This window comes from Macrotis lagotis, chromosome 2 (assembly GCF_037893015.1).
Source record: "Macrotis lagotis isolate mMagLag1 chromosome 2, bilby.v1.9.chrom.fasta, whole genome shotgun sequence".
Taxonomy (NCBI): domain Eukaryota; kingdom Metazoa; phylum Chordata; class Mammalia; order Peramelemorphia; family Peramelidae; genus Macrotis; species Macrotis lagotis.
Window position 1 is genome coordinate 112,812,974 of NC_133659.1, and position 17,773 is coordinate 112,830,746.

The 17,773-nt window shown below is 38.9% G+C and overlaps 1 protein-coding gene across 1 annotated transcript in view; it reads right to left on the reverse strand.

Moving 5' to 3' along the window:
• Nucleotides 1–9,175, reverse strand: part of KCNH1 (potassium voltage-gated channel subfamily H member 1) — a 543,149-nt gene extending 533,974 nt beyond the window's left edge. The window contains exon 1 of the mRNA XM_074222595.1: nucleotides 9,061–9,175. Within this exon, the coding sequence (XP_074078696.1) occupies nucleotides 9,061–9,139 (79 nt within the window). The 5' untranslated portion in view covers nucleotides 9,140–9,175. The remainder of the gene's footprint in view (nucleotides 1–9,060) is intronic.
• Nucleotides 9,176–17,773: the final 8,598 nt, after the last annotated feature.

The window sequence follows — 17,773 nt, forward strand, 5'->3', positions numbered from 1 at the left end:
TTTGTGACTCTGGGCAAGTCAACCTATCTCTGACTTACTTTTGGCACCTATGGCTATGACAACTTTGTGATCCCTACCACACAGGGCTGTTATGAGGAAAGGACTTTGTGAACTTTAAAATAGTATATAAAAACATGAGTTATTATAGCCTATAGGAAAGCATCCCTCCTGCCATCAGATTTAAATGACAAGAAGGCAATCCTCTCCCTTCAATTGTTTCAAACTAGACAATAAATATTTATTGAGTATCCACTTTGTGTCAAATACCAGGAGACAAAAATCAAACAGTGTCTCTCCCCAGGGAGCTTCCATTCTAGTAGTATATAGAGAGGAGGAGAGTTACAAATGTACTTGTTTAAGTATATACAAAATAAATGACAGGGTAATTTGGCACAGAAGTAGGGGGAAGCCCTAGCAACTGAAAAAAATCAGTAAAAACACCTCTCATAGGTTGTCATTTGAGCTAAACCTTGGAGAAAATTAAGAATTCTAAAATAGAAAGTGAGAAGAGAGAACCTTCCAGGCACAGGATAGAGACTGTACAAATACATGGAATCTGGAGGTTGGATGTCACAAGTGACATAATAACAAGATGGGTTATTTGGTAAAATGGCCTGGCTTGACAGGTTTTGCTCTTCTACCAAGCCTCAATTGTATCTGCTAATCTTTGAATCTAGTTAGCTAGATTTTTTTACCCCTCCGATACTTTTTCATCCACTGAGGGTCTATGGGCTGCAAGAGTACAGAAAACCAAATGTAAGGTTTCCTGAAGAGACCTTTCCCACCCACACAAAATGCTGCAGGTTCAGAGAATACAGAACCTTCACAGATTTTAAAGGAAAAAAAACTGAATTCTTAAAGCTTCTTCAGCTAATGGAACTTGATACAAACTATGTTACTGTGGCACAGATGTGTCAGATGGCATCCTAAGCCTGCTATTTGCACATAAAGCATAATACATAGATATTCTAAAAAGGAATTATTAGAAAATTGCATTTCATCATAATTACCCCCCAAATAACAAAGGAGAAACCAAAGCAACAACTTGGGAAAGTGACTCAGTTTGAGTAATTACACATATAAAAGCTACAAAGCTACTTTCAGCAGACAGTTCACACAAAATGCGTCAGTCCCTACCAGAATTTGTTATTTTACAGGGCAATGGTAAATATTTCACAATAAATTCCTACTAACTGGATACCATCATCACCTGAATAGGACACATTATCTCCCTGAGTGATGTGACAACAGCACTTTTCATTTGTAATGTTACAGATGGCTAAACATATTGGTTTCACAGGTTAACAAATAAAATACAAAAAAGGAGCTTAGGCAAAGAGAGGGGGAAAAAATCATCCTTTTACTAATTATCAGGAAAACCATTGGAGAGGAGGGGTAAGTGATTAGAAATTGGTAGAAAAATAAGAGAATTGCTTACAGAAATGATGAGGATAGGAAAAATAAATATGTATAGAGGAAAAAGAAAGTAACAATCTGTACCTTTCAGAAAATGCTCATGATGAGGGAGAAAAGGAACAGAGTGAAGAGGAGAAAAAAAGTAAAAGACAGAAGGGAAGGGGGGACAGCCACACCAAAGGAAAAATGGATGCATCGTAATTTCACCCAGGGTCATTTAAGTTAGCAATTTGCAAATTTTATAATGTTATCATCTGTCAATCATAAGATGGACTATTGTTATTTCCAACAATAAAATTCCAAAGATAAGAGATATTAGAGTCTCAACTATCAAGAGTCCAATGCTTTCATAAAATAAGTTATAATCCCAATGGAATCAGCAACTCCTTGTTTTGTGCCTGTGGTCTTAATATCAGTTTGAATGTATTTTTATTAAGTCTGTAAATTATAGGGGGAGGAAGAGAATACTTTCAACTTCAAAATAAAACAAACATTTCACTGACTGTTAGAAAACTTGGTGTTACCTTCAACCCCTTTCTCACTCCCACCTCCCACATTCAATCTGTTACCAAGCCCTATCCAATTTACCTCTGCAAATTCTCGCATCTGTCCTCCCTCGGTATTCTTACTGTTACCACCCTGGCATAGACTCCACTACCCCCTGTCTGGATTATTACAGTAGCATACCAATGGAAGTTTCCATCTCCTTTCTCTTCACCACTCTTTCCAATTAATCTTTCATTCCATGTCAAAATGATCTATCTCCTCCCTCTTCTTCTTAAAACCCTTTAGTGGCTCCCTATTGTCTAATTAGAAAAGTTCAAACTCCTCAGTCTGGCATCAAAGTCCACTACTCCACGTATCCCGCTCTGGGCACTCTTGGACATTACTGCCTCTGTTCTTTTAGGACTCTTTGAATTTTAGACTTTCAAGTGATAAAGATGAATGAATTTTACAATCAATAACAAATCAAATGAGAATTTATCTATGAAAGCTTATTGAAAACCTGCCACAATTAAGTGATGTTGAAAATGTCACACATCTTTTTTTAATAGTGTTGGGGGTGGTTGATATTTTTCCATCCATTTCTCATTTGCTCCCTCAGTCAATTTCTCCTTAAAAGATTTTATGGTAAAATACAATGTCTAGTGGCTTTTGAAAGTAAGTTTTAAATGAAAGCCAACAAAATGACACACTTTAATCACATAATTAAGGCTATAGGACTGGATTTGGCATTAAATGGAAGACAGTGGTTGACGAATCTCACAAGGCCTCAATCCCAGGGTGATCTGAAAGAGGTGGGAAATGGATCTAACAAAGAAATAAAGAAGGATTAATACTTTTAGATCTAAAACTAATTCTTGAAAAAGAATTAAAAATTGCCTTTCAAGGGTTCAATCTTCTCTAAGAACCAGAGGGACTGGGCTTAATTAATATAGTCAAGACTTAGAAAGATGTAAGAAAGAACTCTCCTGACAGTCAAGTTAGCAAAGGAATGTATATGCTATATCCTCCCTGTCATCTTATTAAACCATATGTCCCTTGAAATCAGGGACTGTGGTAGTTTCCATTGTGAACACTTAGGTACTATCAAAGAGACCTACATATAGCAGTTATATAATAAATGTTGATCCAACAGTAAGTAATTTACTAAAATCTCAATTCCTGGAGTTGCATTAAAAGAAGCTATTCTTTCATAAGTTCAGGTAGTCTTTTTTAAAAGGCAAGAGGATGAAGGAAGGACAAGAAAAAAGGTAAGCCAGATACTGTGCTAAGCACTTCATAAATATTAACTGATTTGAGTCTCACAAAAACTGAGAGATAGTAGCTATTACTACCCCCCATTCTATAGTTGAGGCAGATGGAAGTCAAGTGACTTGCCCATGGTAACAAAGCCAGTAGGTATCTGAAGGCAACTTTGACTTCAGGTCTCCCTGACTCTAATCACTTAACCATCTGACTGCCTCAATAGTAGGTGCATATTCCTACTTTCTCATGCCCTCTGTGATTATTGAATCAATATATGAAAAATATAAGACTAAGAAGTGGCTTCACATAGAAAAATGCCAACTGTCCGAAACAATTATTATCATTTATAGGTGTCAGAGTGGTTCCATGGAAAGAAGATGGAATTTGCTTGACTCTTGACTCTGATTCTTACTGCCAGTATGATCTCTGAGCCTCTTATCTCAGTTATAAAATGAGAAGGTTGGGTGATCTATCCAATGCTAAATGCTTATGGCAACAATCCACACTTTAATGCAAATTTCACAAGATGGCTTCTTTATGACCCCCTGAGTTAAGAGAGCAAATCTTTAATACCATTTAATAGATGGTATTAATTACGATTTAATAGATGGTAAAAACTGAACCTGGGAAAGGTTAAATGCTTTGCCCATAGGTCACATAGCTAATAAATAAAGCATCTAGATTTTTGAACCCAAGTTTCATGCCTGCCCCAGTTCAGGCAATTAAACTCAAAATTTTATTCTTATCAGCACTAATCAACTCAGACCATTCTAAACTCCATCTTCTAACCACTGTTAAAACACAGGATATTTCTAACACCTCATCTTCTCATTCCATGGACTAATAGCAATCATGACTCAATCTAGCCAAAAATTTCTCATCTTCCATTAAGAACCAAATTTAATCTTGGCTGAGGTTCTTTCAAAGCATGAGTTTAGAGATTAATTAAAGTATAAAACAAAAACAAAAAAGTCAACCACCTATGTTGACCCAAGGATAATTCAGGTTTGTTATCACTCTCCCTTTTCATTGGGACAAAAAGAATTTTAAGAAGGTTTTTTCCTTTTGTTGTTTTATAAATATTCCCATGACTCAACCCATTTATGAACACACAAAACATTTCCCGTGGCTTTCCTCCTGTTTGCTAACTCATTGTGCCAACAACCTGAACCAACTTCAAATTCTACAACAACACAGCTGATTAGGCAATCTGTAATTTATATATGTTCACAAATATGTACCAGCATGTGCCTCATTTCACTCTGCTAATCAGTATGGATTGTTACTATGGCATTTCCAATTGTTAGATTTCTGCTCTACGGTACTTAAACATATGTCCTAGATAGCTTTTTTTAAATCGTTTTGTATTATTCCTGGCACCCAGACCTGCCAACACAACCCAGGTTTAGGGATAGGCAAGGAAGGCAGCTCGCTAAAGTGCAATAAATGGAGAGTGGGAAGATGGTAAAATGAGGGATATTTTTTAATGTAACTCTACAAACAAAATAATTTGAAGTTAGTAAAAAAAAATTTGCTTTTGTGGATGGTAGTCATATTTTTTTCATGAGTCAAGCTCCATGGTACTGCAGAATGATCAATGGATTTGGACATAGGTTTGCATCTTAGATTTTCTGCTTACTATCTATGAGACTTTGAACAAGTCATTTTACTTCATTAGATCTGTTTCCACATCTGCAAAATAAAAATGTTGGATTTGATTATTTCTGAGGTCACTTCCAGCTCTGTGCTTCATCTTTTACATGAGAACTGAAAACTGCAATTAGATACAAGGAATGCAATTTTCTAATTCAATTTCTCACACATTTATTAAGTTCCCATTCTTTGTCAGTCACTGTACTGGTCACCTTCAGACTCTACCTAGTATGTACAAATACATCTTCTCTGCCCAACTTTCTTGGTCAAGCAGAACTCTTATTTGCTTCCATGATAACGTAGGCTACTTTAAAAAGAGGGGGAAATGGCCATTTCCAACAATGTACATAACTAAGAAAGGAACAAGGTCTACAACATGGTGCCAAGGCAGAAAGAGACTTTATGATCCTCCTATCAGCTAGGTACTTGGACCAACACAAAACCTCTCTGAGAAATGAATTACTCCAGTTGGCTGTATACAATTTTCAAATAAATCAAGCAACTGTCAAATCTCCCCTTCACTTGAGACTGAGGATGCTTCCAACATTGCCTAGATCATTTTTAGAGAAATCGATCCTATTAATGCTTCTAATAAACACTGCATCTTGCTCTGTACTAGACAGTATCATTTGTGACTAAACCACTGAGACAAAGGTAGATACTGCCCTTCCTTTTGTTCTCCCCTGCCCTATAATCTTGTAAAAGATGCAGTGAGGTGGCTGTTGGCCAAAAAAGACTATTGCTAAAATACTATTCCACAGAAATTATGGTACTTGAGAGCAAATAATGATATAACAAAGGAGGCTAAGGCAGACTATAAAGAGTATTCATTTGAGTTAACAGGCCCTGGTCTCCATTTGTAGCTCTGTCTCAAGCTGGATGTGTTACCTTGGGCAAGTCATTTATCATTCTCATAACTTTAGTTTCTTCAAAAAAAATCTAGATGATTTCTGAAATTCCTAACAGTTCAAATATTCTATTGTTTATATATATATATATACATATGTATATGATTATTAGAGAAACTGCTCCAATTTACTGATCATTTCTCTCATATCCTTCCTGATCCCCTCCTTTTTTGCAAACTCAACTTCTTTCCCTTCCTCTACTTCTTAGAAGTTAAACTGCTATCAGTTTATATAGATGAAATTCAGTGTATAAATATGGGTCATCTATAATTTTACCAATCCCCTCTAGTTGGTGAAGCGAATAGAGATCTAGTCTTAGTTCCAAGAAGACCTGAGTTTCAATCCTGTTTCATTTACTTACCAATTGTGTGAGATTGGGCTAAACCTCTAAACCTCTGTCTCATTTTTCTCAGCTATAAAGTAGGAAAAGTAATAGTACCTGTTGTGAAAATCAAACATCATATTTGTAAAGCATCTAGCACTTGATAAACACTTAGTCCCTCCCTCTTCTTTATTCCAACCTAGGCTTTTCCCTCCCTAACTTTGAAGAAATTCTGAGTACAAAAATGAAGTCTAAAGGAATTAGTATCCAGAACAAAGTCTAGAATATTGGGCATTAACATGTAATTACAGTAATGCAGATACTCCAGTGGGTTGAATTTGTAGGGTGTGAAAAGTCAGTGATTAGAAGAAGTTCTAATTCTAGTTCCAACATTGCCTGCTCATGTCAGTGGGAATTCATTCCTATATCATTTAACATTCACATTCCTCATTTTTTAAAAAATATTGGGACAGCAATATAAGGAGATCTCTTCCAGCAGCCTTGCAAGAAGTATTTAACAAAATGTTACTAAATACATTGTAAAATTGGACATGTTATTTACATGCTTAAATAAAAATCACCAAGTAATAAACAACATTCATATTACTGTCTTTGTAGAGTAATCCATTTTTAAAACATATGGACATATATACTTCCTCAGTGTGGAAAAAGGAATATAAGAAGATACAAATAGAAAGAATAAATTTGTACTTTTTAATTCAGAATACTTAGAAATATTTAAACGCCAGACCATCCTACAATGTTACATTACCTTTGCCATCTAGACATTGATCATTTCAGTAGGGAAAGAAGCAAATTGCTCAGCTATTACAAGAAGTACTAAAAAAAAAAACTCAAGGCAAGCTGTTGTCATTGGTTCTTAATTTAAAATGTCACTGCTAAAAATGTTCACACATGCTTATTCCATTAGCCATCCATGGATGTTTACAAAAGGCTCAGGATGGTCAAGGCCTGTATCCCTCTGGGATCTGATAAAAGGAAGGAAGTCTTCTCACTCCTCACTTGTAGGGACCCAGGGGCAGGATTCACAAGGACTTGGCATCTAACACTCCTTTATTTACATCAACAAATACCTATACATCATATGGGCATACCACAACCTTTGTCCTCACCTACTCATTAATGGTCCCTCCTCAGTGTGGGTAAAGTGCTCATTAAGTTCATTAAGACAATTCCTTCCTTATTAAGATTCCCAGATAAAAGAACTTCAAATTCTGTACAGTGGTTGGTTCCTTCTCCTCTGGTCAGTCATCATCAACAACATGATTATTAAAATATATAAATAACATAATAAAAATAATATCACTAGCTTTGGTAAAGTACTTTTATTTGAAAATTCAAGACTAATTCTGAGTGTTCCGAAGGCAAAACCGAGTTTTGTTCTTTTGGAAGTAAAGGTTCATTATTGCCATTTTCATTATTAATTACCAGAATCTTTCATAAGCTGATAACTAGTGTGACCTTGCTTCACAGGCCACCTAGTTTAGTTCGAAGAGAAATCTTTCAACTACAGTGACAAGTCAATGGATGGAAACCTACCCTCTCCCCTTTAACAACTTAAAATTTCCAGGAAAGCATTCAAAAAATATGGGCTAACAGATGTAGGTTTGCAGATCCACTTGATTATTAATTTATTGCTAAATTAGGATAAATTTAGAATGTGTGTTTATTAGGGAAACCAGTATGCACGGAAATCAGCATAGAACCAGAAGAACACCAAAAGAAAAAGATCTCCTTTTGAAATGTCTGCCTGAATCTTACCGGAGGGGCTCAGTTTTTTTGGTATGCCAGCTGGTTAAGTCTCCGAAAGCTTCATGTTTACAAATTTTAAAACCTCATTTCCTGAATTATAGCTTCTCAGTTGCTCAGATAAACTAAATTTTTTTTCCCTATGAGGAGATGGGGGCTTAAGAAGCCCACAAAGTGCACTTAAGGGCTTCTTTCCCTTTCAGCTAATTTTAGCAATTTGATGAAGACATTGCTCTATATCTACCACCTGCGCCTAGTTCTATTTCCTCTTGAAAGGCTCTCTGCCTCCGGTCTCTTCAGTATTGGCCTCCAAGGTGTTGGAAATCGCTGCTCACACTTGGAGAGAACTTTTCTGTAAGGTATTACACAGGACTAGGGCCTGGGGTGGACTTGCATCGACAACTGTCCCTGCTACCACCGTCAGCGGGCAGCTCCCTTGGACAATGAATTAGTTTGGGGGAATAGGATCCTGGATTTTACGGCACAAGCGTGACAGACACATCTCCGCTGTGGTGACTCTGGACTGGCGAAGGCTACCAGACAGGTTACACCTGTAAGCAGCGCTGCACCTGTGCTCTGGAGAACGCAAGGAAAGCCCCCTGTGCCACATGACCCGGCCACTTCACGCGGCAGAGGAAGCAGGCATGGGCCGGCCCAGCTGCAGCTGCCTCTTACCCTTTCCCGATGCCCCTGAGCCCTGATGGAGAGAAAAGATGAAGCGCCTGCCCTGTGGGCTCCTTTACAAGAACGACCAAGCTGGCGCGGAGTGGACTATCCCACATCTCTCCCCACTCCTCCGCACGCTCGCCCCCACTCTCAGGGTGGCTTGGAGCAGGGGTTGGGGAAGGGTCTGCAGCAGGAGAGCTAAGGGAAAGTGCAGAGCCCCCAACTGGGTGCGAATGGAGGGACGCACCGAAGGACTGACGGACGGACGGAAGGAGGCAGCGAGTCGAGGGAGGCGCCCCGTCGGGGACCCTGACACTTTTCCCGACTACTTTGTTGACACCCTGCGGAAAAAGGAGACCCCCAAAGGGTGCCCCGGGAAGAACTCTTTGGGATGTGCAGCCTTTCCCACTACCCCCCACCACCACCCCCTGGCCCCGGCCCCCTCCCCTTTTCTGCCCCGGGAGGCAGGCAGCATCCTCGCCGCCCTCCCGCGTTGCACCGGGGGACAGCCAGGGCCGTTTGCTGGGCATCAATCCATTTACAACGCGATAGAACCGATTCAAAGGCATCTCTTACCATTGGACCTCCGGACAATATTCTCCAGAAACGTGTTCTGGGGGGCTACCAGCCCCCTCCTGCCCCCAGCCATGGTCATCCTCCCCGCAGCTCCGGGCTTGGGGGGCAGTGCCGACCGGGCTGCTCAGGGCTGCAGGAGGCTGGGCGCGGGAGCAGCGCGCGATGCCCGCTCGGAGCTCCCCATGGTCTCCCCGGGACCCGAGCGGCTGGTGCAGCGGAGGCGGAGGCTCCCTCCGGCAGCCACCCTCGCTCTCTTCGCGCCTCCCTCCCTCCAGCCCGCCTCGCGCTGCACTCGCTCCCGGCTCCGGCGTGCTGCAGCCGCCTCCGGGGCGGGGGGCGGGGGAGCGCAGGGAGGGGAGGCGGGTCGCCTCGGCCAGCAGCGGCCTCTGGTGGGCGCGGCTGCCCCGGGCCCCCGGGAGCCGGGAGCGCTGGGCAGGGTGGCTCCGGCCGAGGCTGCGGCGGCCCGGGGTGAGGGGCCGGGAGAGACGGGGAGGCTGGGCCAGGAGCGCCATCCCCTGGAAGGAAACGAGCAAGATGCTTTGAAGGAACATGGGAAGTGCAAAGGCTTATCCCTACAGATCCCTACCTGAGCCTCAGTTTCCTCAACTGTGACAAAAATACTTGGTGCTGTTTTCCTCAAAATGTGAAGCCTAAGTAAAAGAATGTAAATAGGGGCGGCTAGGTGGTGCAGTGGATAGAGCACCGGCTCTGGAGTCAGGAGTACTGGGTTCAAATTCGACCTCAGACACTTAATAATTCCCTAGCTGTGTGGCCTTTGGGCAAGCCACTTAACCCCATTGCCTTGCAAAAAAAAAAAAAAAGAATGTAAATAGTAGTAAGAATAATGTACATAAACCTTAAATACAAGTTAGTTTGGAAGAGAGATGTAGAATCTTAAGGATCTCAGAATTAGAGTTAGTGGGGACCTCAAGGGACCATCTATCTAATCTAACCACTCCATTTTGACAAATTAGGAAATTGAGGTGGTTTAGAAAAAAGTATATGAAGATGAGCCCTGGAGAAAATAAAAACTGCCATTTATATGGCACTTTGGATTTGTGAAGCCCTTTGCACATATCATCTCGTGTGGTTTGCTTTTATTATTCTCATTTTTACAGGTAAAGAAACTGAAACCGAGAGAGGTTAAGTAATTTGTTCAGTTCACATGGGCTCAAATTTAGGGGAACTTGGGAAACTTGGGTGGCACAGTGGATAGAGCACTAATCCTGGAGCTAGGAGGACCTGAGTTCAAATCAGATCTCAGACACTATTAACTTATTTTATTATTATTATTATCATCATTATTATCATTATTAAATTGCCTGTATGACCTTGGACAAGTCAATTTAGGGAAACTTGACCCCTTACTTACTCTGTCTTATAATGTCCCCAAGTAATAATCTAGAAAATTTTCTGTAAACCAAAATTGCTTATTAACAAAATTGAAACATATAATTCATCTTTCCCATGATAGTTCTTGAAATGCTCTCAAGGTCCATATATTCTGGCCAGCCATGAGTTATATTTCTGTTAGTGGTCATCCAGCACTCAAACTTCTCAGTGACTCCAGACCTCTTGAGCCCACTAAGTACCTGGAAACCAAAACTGGAAATATTCATCTCTTCAGATCTCTGCTTGATCATCCAGGCTCAGGGAAAGAAGAGTCAGTCAAAAAGATCTGAGATCTCACTAGACTCTAGATCTTACCAGAGTTGCTCAGGCAGGTACACCCACTGACTGCTATATTGGAAGCTGCTGAAAGGAGGGGAGAAATATGAACTCTCCCTATCCAAATGTCTAAGATTTTGCATGAGTACTAAGTGACATGATCCAGAGAGAAGGAGAAAGTGAGAGACAGAAGCAGAGCAAAGGGGGGGGGGGGGGGGGGATTCACTCATCTGAAAGTCTTACTAAGAAACCAAGCAGGAACCTCTGACTATAGGGGAAGTTTCATCAAAAGGTCACAGTATGCTCAGCTTCAATGTCATCTTTGACCATCACAAGTGAACAAAGGACCAAATGACAACCTCTTGTATCATATTATTTTTTTTGTTTTTTGCAAGGCAAGGGGGTTAAGTGGCTTGCCCAAGGCCACACAGCTAGGTAATTAAGTGTCTGAGGCCAGATTTGAACTCAGGTACTCCTGACTCCAAGGCCAGTGCTCTATCCACTGCACCACCTAGCCACCCTATCATATTATTTTAGCATGAGACCAGAACATACATGCCATTGAAAATGGTCTGAACCTGTGACCAACCAGAAGAAATAAGATGAAGTCCCATTCTTACACCTGCTTCCATGTAGTCATCCCTCAGGACCCAATCACTACCACTATATCCCCCCATTATGTTTGCTTAAGAACATCTAGTAAGAGTGCCCCCTTTATCAGTGGGCCATCCTATTTTTAAGTAATTGTAATTGTTAGCAAGCTCTTTTCAACTTCAAACCTGAATCATGCCTCTTTGAAGCTCTCATGCATTACAGATGAATAGTTAGAAAGTGAGCAGAAGTATTTACTTTCTTATCATCTTGAACAAAGCATTTAATCTTTCTGGATCTCAATGTATTCATTTGTACAATGAGGAGACTGGACTAGATGATCTCTAATGCCCCTATGATGATGTCTGTGATTCTGTGAATTTAAAAAGACAGCAAATGAGATTTTAAAAAAAGTCTGATTCTGTGGATTTAAAAAAGACAGCAAATAAGATTTAAACTGTAGCAAGGTATAGTAGCAAGAGAGCTAGGGTTGGAGTCAGTCAGTCAATAAATATTTATTAGGCATCTAGTACAGATCTGTGCTAAGACCTGAGGATACAAAGAAAGGCAAAAAATGATCCTTGCTATCAAAGAGCTCATTATCTGAGCTGAGTTGGGGGGGGGTAGTACATAGCTGCAAATAGCTATATATATATATATATATATATATATATATATATATATATATATATATATATATATATATAACAAATAAGAATCACCAAAGGTAAGGTTAAAGGTTAAATAATTAACAGAGGTAAAATTAAGGATGAATTAAGAAAATCTTCCTGTAGAATATGGAATTGTTACTGGGATTTGAAGAAAGCCCAGGATACCAGGAGGAGGAGATGAGGAGGGAGAGCATATCAGGTATGAGGATTATCTGGTTCAAGGAACAACCAAAAGACCAGTGAACTGGATTGCAGTTTGCAGGGGAGGGGGTGTATTTTAAGGGGTAAGAAGATTGACTTGAATTCAAATCTTGATTCAAACATTTACAAATTATGTGATCCTGGGGAAATCTCTTAATTTTCTGTCTGCTACAGTTTTCTTATATATAAAATAAGGATAAGAGCATCTACCAGTAGAATTGTGAGGGTAAAATAAAATAATACAGAAATAAAGAACTTATAGCCCTATATAAATTATAACTTATTTTTTTTATTACTGCAGCAATAGAACATGGGTTTTAGAGTCAGTTAATCCTGAGTTCAAATCCTGGTATTCCACTAGTCACTTACATAACTTTGGGCAAATCGTGTCAACTCTATGAGTCTCTGAGCTTTCTCATCTGTAAAACAAAGAAATTCAACTAAATAGCCTTTCAGTACTTTTCTATCTCTGAAACTGTTATTCTATAAATATAATTTAATATTTAACAATACCTGTTATATATGAAACACTACTCATATATCTGATGATGATGATGATTGTTCTTTGTTTTTGAAAAAGACCATGAAATCCATTAGATATTAGATTTGAGTGAGGGGGTGCTGTGCTGTTACCAGCCAGGTCCAGTGGCCAGATATGGATCCAGACAACTGGAGATGTCCCTGGATACAAAGCAATCAGAGTTAAGTGACTTGCCCAAGGTCACAGAACTAGAAAATGTCAAGTATCTAAGACCAGATTTGGACTCAGGTCCTTCTAACTCCAGGGCCAGGGTGCTCTATCCAATATGCCACCTAGCTTCCCCTCTATCTTATATATCTGTAAGAAACTATCAACATCATGTAGCTCATATTACATCAGAAGTATATTCTATAACTAAATAAAAAAGTATTTTTGTAACCAACTGATATTATACCAAGACTAGGGAAAGCAGTATATAAGAAACTGAAAATCAAAGCCTATTGCTCTTATTTAATCCTTCCTCCCAATGAATAAATGGAAGATTCCAAATGACATCTATCTTCTCCCATTAGGTAGCCTTACAAAATGTCACTTTTTGCATCTCAATCTCACCCCTCAATGAAGACTGGAGTTTTTCCTGAATTTCCCCTCCTAAGCCTTACCTGACTCTAAATGATCTAAGGGCAAATGATCCCAATTCAGGTGGGCTATTTCTCTCCATTTGTAGAACTTTAAAAATGATTAATAATCAGGGGTGGCTAGGTAGCACAGTGGATAGAGCACCGGCCCTGGAGTTGGAGTACATGAGTTCAAATCTGGTCTCAGACACTTAATAATTACCTAGCTGTGTGGCCTTGGGCAAGCCATTTAACCCTATTGCCTTGCAAAAACTTTAAAAATGATTAATAATCAAAAACTGTAAGATTATTTTTCACTTTCTGCACAGAGCCCCACCTTAACCATCTTTATAGGAGTTTAATCCCCTGAGTTATTTTGAGTTCTGTTTATTCCAACTAGTCATTGACATTTTGCCCTACCTGCACAAATCAATATTCAGATATGCATCACAAAGAAGTTATATTAGTAGTGATAAATATAAAGCTAAAAAACCAGGAAACAGAAATAGCAAAAATATAAACAAACTTCTACAAGCACAGGCACTGTGAAAAAAAATTAATGATCTCACAGAACTATAAGTCCATTCTAGCCATGTTTAACACAGATGCCTTCTATTCTAAAGTAGGTGTCTGGTAGCCAGAGCCTGCTTAGTACCTACTACATTCATATTATAAAGTAAAATTGAGATGTCTTCCAATCTAATCATAACCACAGTGCTAATACTATAAAAATATTTTCCCTCTATACATGCTTCCCTCCTCCCCCACCTTCCCTGACCCCTCATCCTCCCCCACCTCCTCCTTCCCTTCCCTTCCTCCCCTCCCCTTCTCTTTTTACTTGTTATTCTCTTTCTTCTGCTCTTCTTATTTCTTTTTTTTCTCTTTCATCTTTTCTTTATTTCTTTTCTTCTCCTTCTCTTCCTTTTCCTTCTCCCAGAATTTATTTTCAGGTCTTAAATGCTCTCTTACTTATGTCTGCAATGGAGTCAGATTCCTTCAAATTCATCCTTCCAGGTTCCTGAGTATGTTGGATTAATCTTTCAAGAGGGAGAGTAACAATTGGGGGAGGTGGGGGAAATCAAGAATATTATCACATGAAATTAGCACTTGACTAATACTTTTAAAGAAGGTAGAGATTGGGGCGGCTAGGTGGTATAGTGCATAAAGCACCAGCCTTGGAGTCAGGAGTACCTGGGTTCAAATCCAGTCTCAGACACTTAATAAAATTACCTAGCTGTGTGACCTTGGGCAAGCCACTTAACCCCATTTGCCTTGCAAAAAAAAAAAAAGGTAGGGATTGTAAGAGGTAGAGATAAAGGAGTCTGTTCAGGCATGATAGTCCACCTATACAGAGGCATGAAGACAGGAAATGGAATGTTGAATATGGTAAAGAGTTAGTCTTCTTCGACTGAAACGAAAAGATGTAGGATTCAGCTACAGACCTTAAAACACAATGATTAATCTACCTAATGTAGCAAGAAGTACTGGTTCTCATTGTATATCATAACAACAACATGGGAGTGATGATCAACCTTAATGGATTTGCTCATACTGACAGGGCAACAATCAGGCACAATTTTGGGGTATCTGTGACAGAGAATGCCATCTGTATCCTGAGAAAGAATTGTGGAGTTTGAACAAAGACCTTTAATTTTTAAAAAAAAATGTTATCTTATTATGTAATTCTGTTATATCTCATACTTTATGTTTCTTCCTAAAGGATATGATTTCTCTCTCATCACATTCAACTTAGATCAATGCATACCATGGAAACTTCTGTGAGGAGTAGGGGGGGAAGCAAGATTAGGGGAAAAATTGTAAAATTTAAAATAAATAAAATCTTTTTTAAAAAGATTTTCAGAAAACTAAAACTAAATAATAATCAGAATTAAAAAAAGTACTGGCCTTCAATTCCAAAAGCAGTGTAAACAAAGTGGGACACCAATCAAGATCATGATGTACCTGCTTTGCCACTCTTATTCTGTGTCCTCTCCCCACATTTTATCTATCAAGATCTTATCATAACTTCACAGATTTATATTTGTAAGGGTATTCAGAGATCATCTAGTATTCTAGTACAATCCCCCCATTTTATACATAAGGAATCTGTCTCAGGAAAATCAAATGACTTGCTCAGGATCATAGAGGCAATAAGCAGTAAAGGCAGGATTTGAAATCAGGCCCTCTTAGACTGGTTCAACATATCACACAAAGATAGAACTGGTGATTTTCTATATTATTTAGATTATATACAGAACCAAAATATTTCAAACACAAGCATATATCTTTAAGGATCTAGGTGACCTGTATTGACTACAAATTTGTTCACTAATCACTCCACCTGTTGTTCCCTACTCTGTAGCTATAGTTGAGAGATAGAAGACAAATGATACAATATAATTAAAAAGAGATTTATAGACTTTAACATACAAATAATGGTATAGTCACTAGTTGAGATAATACTCTCTCCAACTCCAATGTTAGCACTCTGGTACAATTAGGATTTCTTACACTCTACCTCCGTCTAGTGGCCATTCATTCTGTTGAAAATGTGGTGACAGAAGTTAGTTAAGGAAAACCTCATGCCAATGCAAAATCTGTTTTTAGTTCCTAACACACCAAACTGGATTGTCTGTGATTCTTATCCATGTATTATCTAATGTACAAATATATTCAGAACCTGAAGGTAAAGCTTTCTATGACACTGATTAAATAAAGAAAAAGCAACACCAAGAAGTACTGAATCTAATTCCTAATCTTACAAGGTGAGATGAAGAGAAAAATGAAAAGGGGGCAAAGCCTATAACATGAAGCACACAAAAATTCTCAAATTTTAATGAGTTCTCTTGCCCTATTGCTAGAAAGAAAAGAACACAGTGTTATTAATTTGGGATCACACACTTTTGAAGTCTTTGTAGTTCACCTGCTTAGAAGAAGAAAAGAGAATGTCATACATTTCAGATTATGCCACAACATGATCAAACATTCTAGAAAAGAATTGGGTTACTGTTTCAGGACAGGAAAAGTGTTTTTCATCTGAAAGGATAAGCTTAAGTATATGTGACTGTCGTTCCTGCTACAGTGGACAAAGGGTATGAAATGCTTCTGCTCATAGTTTCTATCCAAGCAAAGAAACAGGACAAGCATAAGGCAAGGTTTTAATACTGATAAATACTCAAATAAGATAATAAATATAAGGCTTGCAATTCTTTTGTGCTATGTAAATATCAGCTATTATTGTTGTTTTGCTATTATTAATTATTGATTAAGTTTCCACTTCCTACCCAGCCCCACAGTGGGGGAAATCCATCCTTGCCCATTTCAAGTGGGAGCCCAACACCTTGCTGCTTTTTAAATCTCTCTTACTATAGCCTAGAAAACCTATAATGTAATTTTCATTTTGATTGAAACTCATTCCTATCAAAAACTTCCCATATATTTGCATTTCTAAGACTATGGAATGAAAGCAACTGCCTCAGTCAGTATAAAAGAATTTCAGGCAAGATAGTTGGTATGAGAAAGATTTTTGTAGGGGATAAGGAGCTTCTCCTTACCCTGTCTTAAAATGAATCCTTGTAACCAATAAAAATGTGTGTGCTTGGAGTCGGGGTGGGGTGGGGGTGAGGGTGAAGGGGTGGGGAGAGAGCTGGGCCAAAAGGGATGGTAGTCACCCTTTATCCCCATAGTCTAATCGCTGGGGCACAGTGGTTTAGTGTTCAAAATCAGGAAACAAATTAAGACAAGAATTAGTAGATTTTTTAGGTCCTTTGTAATTCTAGGAACCCGAATTCTTTCTACAACATTCTTTCATCTTTAAGTCTAGTGAGAAGAAAGAAACACCATTTCTTCAGGTAGCCCCTTCCATTTTTAGACAGCTCTAATTGCTAGGAAATATTTCTCTTTGTGGAACTAAAATATGCCTCCCTGAAACTTTCACCTTCTAGTCCTGTTCCTGACCTCTGAGGTCAAGAAAAATAAGCCTAACCCCTCTTCCACAGAAAGCCCTTCAAATAGTCATCATGCTCCTGCTCCAAGTCTCTTTCTCTCCAAACTTAACAACCCCAGCTGCTTCAATTAATGCTCATAGATTACAATCACCAGCCTTCTCAGCATCCTTACTGCCCTCTTCTGGAAATGTTTATAAATCTATCTTCTAAAATGTAGCACATATAATAAATTCACACTATAGTTATAGTTTGGAAAGAGAACAGCTCAACAGAATGGTCATCTCTGTCAATTCTTCTGGCTGCCATATCACACTGAACAAACTGAAATAGTATTCAATCCACTAGGACCCTTTTTCACGAAAAAAAAAATAGCTTCCTGATTTTTCTTTCCTCATGCTCTACTTTTATTGTTTGTTTGTTGTTATTGAGTAGTTTTCAGAGATGTGGACTCTTCATGACCCTATTTGAGGTTTTCCTGGCAAAAATACTGGAGTGGTTTGTCATTTTCTTCTCTAGCTTATTTTACAGATAAGGAAA